The 8,240-nt window shown below is 46.9% G+C and overlaps 1 protein-coding gene across 1 annotated transcript in view; it reads left to right on the forward strand.

The window, feature by feature from the left end:
• The window catches only part of Znrf3 (zinc and ring finger 3), a 161,015-nt gene extending 153,159 nt beyond the window's left edge, over positions 1 to 7,856 (forward strand). Inside the window, exons 7-9 of the mRNA XM_041636402.1 lie at positions 679 to 781; positions 1,615 to 3,318; positions 4,343 to 7,856. Coding sequence (XP_041492336.1) covers positions 679 to 781; positions 1,615 to 3,318; positions 4,343 to 4,380 — 1,845 coding nt within the window. The 3' untranslated portion in view covers positions 4,381 to 7,856. The remainder of the gene's footprint in view (positions 1 to 678; positions 782 to 1,614; positions 3,319 to 4,342) is intronic.
• The last annotated feature ends 384 nt before the right edge of the window (positions 7,857 to 8,240 follow it).

The raw sequence follows: 8,240 nt of genomic DNA on the forward strand, positions 1-8,240 counted from the left end.
ACACTGCTTTCCTATCCTGAAAGTTCCCTCTTCATCTCTAATAAAATTTATCATCTGGGGTTGGAGAGATGGCTCAGAAGTTAAGAGCACTGGCTTCTCTTCCAGAGGTCCTGGGTTCAGTTCCTAGCAACCACATAGTGGCTCACAACCATCTTTAATGAGATCTGGTGCCCTCTTCTGGTGTTCAGGTATACATGCAGGCAGAACACTGTATACATAATAGATGGATGGATGGATGGATGGATGGTCATCTAGCTTAAAAATAAATAAATAAACCAGGTATTGGTGGCACACGCCTTTAATCCCAGCACTCAAAAGGCACAGGCAGACAGGTAGGTCTCTGAGTTTCAGGACAGCAGGGCTACACAGAGAAATCCTGTCTAAAAAAAAAAAAAAAAAAAAAAAAAACCCTAAAGAAATAAAAAAATAAGTAACTCTTCAGCATTGCTTACCAGAAGGACACAAAAGAGAAGCAGAGGGAAACAAGGTCCCACTAGGCCCTCTCTTTCCTGGTACTGCTCATCTAGGAACACTTAAGATTCATCTTTTAGCAGGAGGGCACCAGCACATTCTGTCACCCATAGGATACATTGGAGGAGGCACATGTGTGAGACTGAAGGCATAAGTCCCTCCCTTCAGTCCATTCTTCATGCTATGTCCCCCTCTTTCCCTTTGCAGGAACTTCGGGTCATCCCCTGTACCCATCGGTTCCACAGGAAGTGTGTGGATCCATGGCTGCTGCAGCACCACACTTGCCCCCACTGTCGGCACAACATCATAGGTAATTGTTGCAGATCTTGGAGGACACTTTCCCTTCAAAGTATGATAAGTGCTTAATGCATGCTGTAGACTCATGAACAAACTGAACCAACACGGCATGGTCTTCTGGATCTGTAGGTGTGTAAGCATTAGGTTTTGAAACTTGGCTGCACAATTCTAAGCAGAGCTTGGCATTAAGGATCACTTTTAGGGGCAGGTGACGAGGCTCAGTAAGAGACTGTTGCCTAGATTGTGCAAAATCACAGGCTACACACACACACACACACACACAACACCGCCCAAGAAAATCATCTTGCGTTCAAGTTTGAGTTTCCAATTAAATAGGACACTGGCTGGGTATATGGTATACACATGGTATACCCAGCACTTGGGAAGTAGACGCAGGAGTTCAAGGTCATCTTTAGCTACGTAGCAAGTTGGAGGCCAGGCTCGGGTACATGTCTGAGGAAAGTAGAAAACAACAGACCCTAGCATCCTGGCCTAGCCTCCCTAGGCCAAAAGCCCTGTCTCTTTAACAGATGGCAGTAATGTTGACTGCCCAGGCCTAGACTACAGGGTTGTTTCCAGGGACACAAGGGATGATGAATATGCAGTAACAGTATTTGTTGTTCTACCCCTGTCATCATTACAGGGCAGGGTGGGAGACACTATCTTTGTGTTTTGCTCTCTGTACTCTGTGTGGGGAGACAGGAAAAGAGACAAGTCAGCCTCCGTCAGCTCAGCTGAATTTGAAGACAGCTTACAATGTGGCAGGGTCAAGCATAGACTGCCTGGCACTTGGCTTTACTTGATGCTTCAGGCTCTGACCCATTACCTTGTTTCCTCCTCTTCCAGAACAAAAGGGAAATCCGGGTGCTGTTTGTGTTGAGACCAGCAACCTTACACGTGGTCGTCAGCCAAGAGTGACCCTGCCAGTACATTACCCAGGCCGTGTGCATAGGACCAACGCCATCCCAGCCTACCCTACCAGGACAAGTATGGACTCCCATGGCAATCCTGTCACACTGCTGACCATGGACCGGCATGGGGAGCAGAACCTCTATTCTCCACAGACCCCTACCTATATCCGTGGCTACCCATCCCTGCACCTGGACCACACTCTGGCCCCTCACCGCTGCAGCCTGGAACACCGGGCCTACTCACCAGCCCATCCCTTCCGCAGGCCCAAGTTCAGTGGCCGCAGCTTCTCCAAGGCAGCTTGCTTCTCCCAGTATGAGACCATGTACCAACACTACTACTTCCAGGGTCTCAGCTATCCAGAGCAGGAGGGCCAGCCTATTCCCAGCCTTGCACCCAGGGGTCCATCCCGTGCCTTCCCACCAAATGGTGGCAGTAGCCTGCTCTTCCCCACTGTGGTGCACATGGCCCCTCCCACCCACGTGGAGAGCGGCAGCTCTTCCAGCTTCAGCTGCTACCATGGGCACCGTTCTGTGTGCAGTGGCTATCTGGCAGACTGTCCTGGCAGTGATAGCAGCAGTAACAGCTCTGGTCAGTGCCGCTGCTCTTCCAGTGACTCCGTGGTGGACTGCACAGAAGTCAGCAACCAAGGTGTATATGGGAGCTGTTCCACCTTCCGCAGCTCCCTCAGCAGTGACTATGACCCCTTCATCTACCGCAGCCGGGGGCCTGCTGTACATCTTGAGGGCTCCCCACCACCAGAGGAGCTCCCAGCAGCACACAGTCAAGGTGCTGGGCGGGGTGAGCCTTGGCTAGGCCCTGCCTCTCCCTCAGGGGACCAGCTGTCCACCTGCAGCCTGGAGATGAACTACAGCAGCAACTCCTCGCTGGAACCCAGAGGGCCCAACAGCTCTACCTCAGAAGTGGGGCTCGAGGTTTCTCCTGGGGCTGCCCTGGACCTCAGGAGGACCTGGAAAGGGGGTCCAGAGGGACCATCATGTGCTTGCTGCTTTGATCCCCAGCCCTCTTCCCTGGGCCCTGGGACAGGAGCAGCTTCTGGTGGCAGCACCTTATTCCTGGGTCCCCGGCTCCTTGAAGACTGCAACCCTACAAGTGGGGAGCCACAACCAGGGAGCTCCCAAGGCCTGTATGGCCTTCACTCAGACCATTTTCCCAGGACAGATGGGGTAAAATATGAGGGCCTGCCCTGCTGCTTCTATGAAGAGAAGCAGGTGGCCCACAGTGCTGGCAGGGGCAATGGCTGCTACACTGAAGACTATTCGGTGAGTGTGCAATACACACTCACTGAGGAACCCCCACCCAGCTGCTATGCAGGAGCCCGGGATCTGAGCCAGCGTATCCCCATTATTCCAGAGGATGTAGATTGTGACTTGGGCTTGCCTCAAGACTGTCAAGTGATACATAGCCACAGCCCCTGGGGTGGGATGCTGGGCTTGGACGTCCCCAGACTCCACTGGAGTCTAGGGACAACTCGGGAAGAGGAAAAGGCTCCATGCTACCAAGCTGAGGTGCCACTGCAGCCTGGCTGCTCTCCAGAGGAGGCGGATGCTTCCAGGGCTAGCCTCTCCAGTGCTCCCCAGGACACTCAGGAGTCCCATGCCCTGGCTGCTGAGGCTTCAGGTGAGAGCAGATGATAGTAGGTATTTGTATAGGGGTTCTCTTCTCAGGCCTTTTCTGTTTGGCTTCTTCTGTGACTTGGCTTCTGTACCTGATAGTTTTCAAACGTTGCTTCTTAGCTCCACCCATCCTCAAATCCCATGATGTTGGCATCTCTTCCCTTCAGATACTTCACACCCAATAGGAATCGCAATTTCATCAACTGTTCTGCATCTCCTATGGTCCCCTTAGTCCATCCCTGTGCTTCTTAGCAAAGTCCTCCCGACAGACCTCGCTGTACTTGCCTACTGTCCCATTTGGGTGACCTAAGTCACCATCCTTACACTAGAAACACTGTAATGACTCATTCCCTTTATAAGATGTCCTTTGACAGGGAGGGAGGTTGTTTGGTTGGTTTTTGGTTTGATTTGGTTTGGGTTTGATTTTTGGTTTTTTGAAACAGGGTTTTTCTGTGTAGCCCTGAATGTCCTAGAACTCAACTCTGTAGACCAGAGTGGCCTTGAATTCAGAAGATCTCCCTGCCTCTGCCTCCCAAGTGCTGGGATTAAAGGCATACACATAAGATATCTTCTAAGTGGAGCTTCTCCCTTTGATCCCTGCAGCATGTCAGGTTCATTTACATCTCTAGACCTCTCTAGATCTCAGCTCAGTGGCCTTCCTTTCCTTATCAGTGTCTCTCTTGCTCCCTCTGCTCTTCCCTAAGTCCTTGTGGGAAGATCTGTGTGATCTGTCTTCCCTGCTTCTTCAGTGCCACTAGGAATTCAGTTTTCTACATTATGATTCCATGACATCTTAGTACTTCCAGAAGACTGTATAGCTAAAAAAGGAAGACCTGTCCCCAGAGACAACTGTGTAGACTTGAGCCCCTCAGGAAAGAAGCCATTGCTATCCCTCCCCCTGCCACTCACATAGTCCACCCACCATTGTGAACTGCCACTTCCAAGAGCCCACCTTACTTGGTACATACTGCCCAAAGCCTGCTGTGCCAGCTCTCCACAACCTTGACTCTTCTCCCTCTCTCTCCCAGGACCAGGATCTGGCCCAGGCATCGGTACGGGAGCTTGAGCTCAGAAGGAACTCTTTTGTAAAAATCGGAAACTGTACGGAGACTTCTAAGTCTGGCTTCCTTCAAAACTAATATATATATTAGTACATAATATATATATTAGTATATTAATATATATATATATTAGTTTTGACAAACACAAAAGTGGTAATAAAGAGAGCCCTTCTCAACCCAAAATGTGAGCCTCCTGTGGCATCCCCTTCCCATTAACAAACCAACAGACAAAATCTCTTGAGTCCTTTGTCTCTTTTAATAATGTGTTATTCTGTTTTGTAATGTGTGTTTGGGGTTCTGAGGTGTGTGGGATTGAGTTCTCTTTTTTTTTCTAAGATGTTATATATAAATGTAAAAAGTTATTTAAATATATATTTTAAAGAACCCTAACCACCAACTTTTGATGAAAAAAGATCACTGCTGCATTAAATGAACCACATCATGTGTCGATACTGTTGTCTCCTTGGTGGGACCTCAGGCCTTTGAAAAGCTCAGGGTTACACCTGCCTTATTGAAAATGAACCAGAAACTTGAAGTAAAAAGCTAGTTGATAGGGGTACAAACTCCGAGGAACAATGCAAAGCTGCCTCTCCTTTTTCCCTTTTTTGAAGCAAATCTGGACTTCAGGGCTTCTGGGAAGCTCTACCTCTCCTGCCCAAACCTTGTAGGCAACCATGGAACTGCTAGGAACAGGAGGGAAAGGAGAGGTGTCAAACCATTGTTGCCTATGCCCCAGGTTGTTGGGGAGCATTGTGCCCATTGTCTTCTGTTCCTTTGGGTCATCACCTTTGTCCCAGCAGAATCCAAGACTGACCAGTCCTGTCACTAGGCCCTCTCCTGCATTCTGACCACTGTGGCAAGGAAGAGAAACTCTCCCCTTTACTGTCCAGCTCTCAAGTTCTGTAAAATTGTTCTGGACTTTGTGCCATCAATTGCAGAGGTGATTTGAATGGGGTGTGCAGGACAGACACCCAGGAGGAATGTTGCTTTGTGGCCTTGGTGTCCTATGGGACTGGAGAAACAAGTGCTCCTCTCACCCAGCAGCAGTACACCGCCCCTTGAAAAAAGGCATGCTGGGACACACCTGTGCCCATGGGTCTAGGGGCAGCCACACCCCCCCCAGCTACTGCCCCCTTTGGTTGCCTTTCTAGTCAACATATACTTGACCCATGGGGGCGTGCACTAAACTTCATTTGAATCAATTTTCCAACCCCAGAAAAAGGCCTCAGGGCTCTTTGGGCCTCTGCCTGGTAACTGCAGTGGCTCACCCCACCAGCAGAGGTCTGCTAGCCTGTCTGCCTGATGCACTATTTATTATGTACTGATTCTCCACGAGACAGACTATCAGATAGTTCAGACCCAAAGGGTAGCCTTTTGTATGTTTTTTCCCGGCCTCTTCTTTTTTAAGGGGAAGGGAGTTTTTTAAACCCAAACCATTTTTTTTTTTGGTTGTTTTTGTCGTTCTTGTTGTTTTTAAGATGTTTTGTTTTTAAAAGGGAGAGAATTTATTGAAAACTACTTCAGGGATTGTAATCCTTTTTGTCCAATATAGTCCTTTTTCTTAAAAAAATGTTTTTCTTTTCCTTAGAGGAAACTAATCGGGTTGGCCCTGTGTCAGTAGCTTTTCTGGTCACTTTTATTCATTCATTTAGCCGATATCTTTTGCCATCGGAAAGAGTTTGGCCTAGTGGATCTGAAAGCTCAGTTACAGAATGGGAACCTTGAAACCTGGGGAAACAGGGACTACCCTATGTTACCAGAGATAGAAATGACCCCTCTTCCAGTCAGACTCCCAGGAAGTCAATCCAGGGGCCAGACTACACAGTTTGAGACCATCGGAATGCTTTGTTCTTTAGAACCCCGTCTTTAGATGAGGACATTGACTTTTTTCTAGCCAGGATCTGACAGAAAGAAGTCCCCACATCAGGTGATCCAGCCATTCACCCTTTAGGAAGTGGCTTTCATAAAATCTGTTCTTCCGCCCAACTCTGGGGGTCTGTTGCTTGAAGGCTCCTCCTCCAGGCTGTGCTCAGTGCACCTGTTGGTGAGGGTGTGAGAAGGGCCTAAGCTGTTGACATGTGATCGGGGTTGCCTTTATTTCTGGGGCCAGGAGTTGCAGCTGCTAAGAACAAGAGCTTGCATTACTTTGCAGTGGGAATGGGGCACAGCTTTTAACATGAACTGCAAAGCTGCAGCTTCTTACTGTCGAAATGTTTGTTTTTTCAGGTTGTACTTTTTTTTTTCCATTTTTAGTGTCTGCATGTGCATATCTCTCCCTTGGCTGAAACAAACCCCAGAAAGACTTGTCTTTGCCCTGGCTAGAAAACCACTTCTCAATAGTCTTAAGACAGAAAAGAATAGAGAATTTGAATGCCACTGGAAGAAGTCAGATGAACAGGTCCAGCTATCCTCTGAAAGAGTGGCAGTGGTGGGGGACAAGCACTTGTAGTTGTTGTAGTTTGGGGGTAGTAGAAACAAAAGGAAGATTTAGAAGTAATCACCATCTTTGTGTTCCCTCATCAGACCAGAACAAAATCACCTGTCAACTGTCTCATGTCACCATTTCAATAAAAAGAAATTGTGTCTTTGAAGTTCCAAGTACCCTCTTTCGAGGAGGGGGAGGCAGAAATAGATCAGTAGTGTGTGGTAATTGCATAATCATGGACAAGGAGCACCTCACTTTCCCCTGGGAACCTTTGTACCATCTAAGTGTGTGTGATAGCTAGTATAAACTTGATACCACCCCTGGGTGTAAAACAGCCATGTCAACTGTAGCAGTCTAGAGCCAGATGAAAAGGAAAGGTTGGGCATTCTGATCCGTGAGATACCTCTTCACAGCTCCTTTGGCTCACAGTTCCTCTCCTCCAGGCCCAGGTCATTTTATTAGATTCCATCTTTAGTCCTGTGGTTCAAGCCTGCCCCTGTGTCTTCTGATCTCAAAGTTCACACAGGACTAATGTTTTTTAAATGTGGGTCTATAAAAGAATTAGTTGAAAGTATCATCTTTTAAACTGATCAGCCTTTTTCTGTTCCTTCCATAAACTTTTTGTATTGTTGGTCTAACGAGACACTTTTTTTAAAAAAAATTTCTTCCATAGCACTTAAGACTTTTGTAAAGACTTTGCTGTAAAGGCTTTGTGATAAAATGATCTAAGGGCTCTTTTCAACATTACCATTTGAAAAACTGTTTTTAAAGCTAGAAAACAACTTATGTATATTCTGTATATGTATAGCAACACATTTCATTTATGGAAATATGTTCTCAGAATATTTATTTACTAATATATTTATCTTAAGCCATGTCTTATGTTGAGAGTGTGATATTGTTGAAATAATCATTGAAAATGACTAACAAGACCCTGTAAATACATGATAATTGCACACAGATTTTACATATTTGCAGACCAAAAATGATTTAAAGCAAGTTGTAGTCTTCTATGGTTTTGTAACAAATTGTACAAATGACTGTAAAAAAATACAATTTTATCAAGTATGTGTTACATGTGGTCATTGCTGTGGTCGGCTGAAGTCTAGAGTCTGCTACTTTATACAAGCCAGTGTTCTGAGCACTGTTATTCAGAGACTCCCTGTGAACTTCTGCTTCTGTTAAGAGTCCAAGTTGTGAGGCGTTTCCAGTCATCAGAGTTGGCTAGAGTCTGTGGGCTTTATCCTTGCATAGCAGTGTGTGACAGGAGCCTAAAGCAAGATGACCACAACTTCCAGGCCAGCCTGGACTACAGAGTGCATTCAAGGCTAGCCTGTGCAATTCAATGCAACCCTGTCTCAAAAAAAGTAAATGTGCTCAGTATTCAGCCTAGTGATAGAGTGCCAGCAATCAAGGCTCTAGGTTCAATCCCCCATAGCT

The sequence above is a fragment of the Microtus oregoni genome, unplaced genomic scaffold (genome assembly GCF_018167655.1).
Source record: "Microtus oregoni isolate MIOR12 unplaced genomic scaffold, Mior012 000049F_ref0000343, whole genome shotgun sequence".
In the NCBI taxonomy this organism is placed as follows: domain Eukaryota; kingdom Metazoa; phylum Chordata; class Mammalia; order Rodentia; family Cricetidae; genus Microtus; species Microtus oregoni.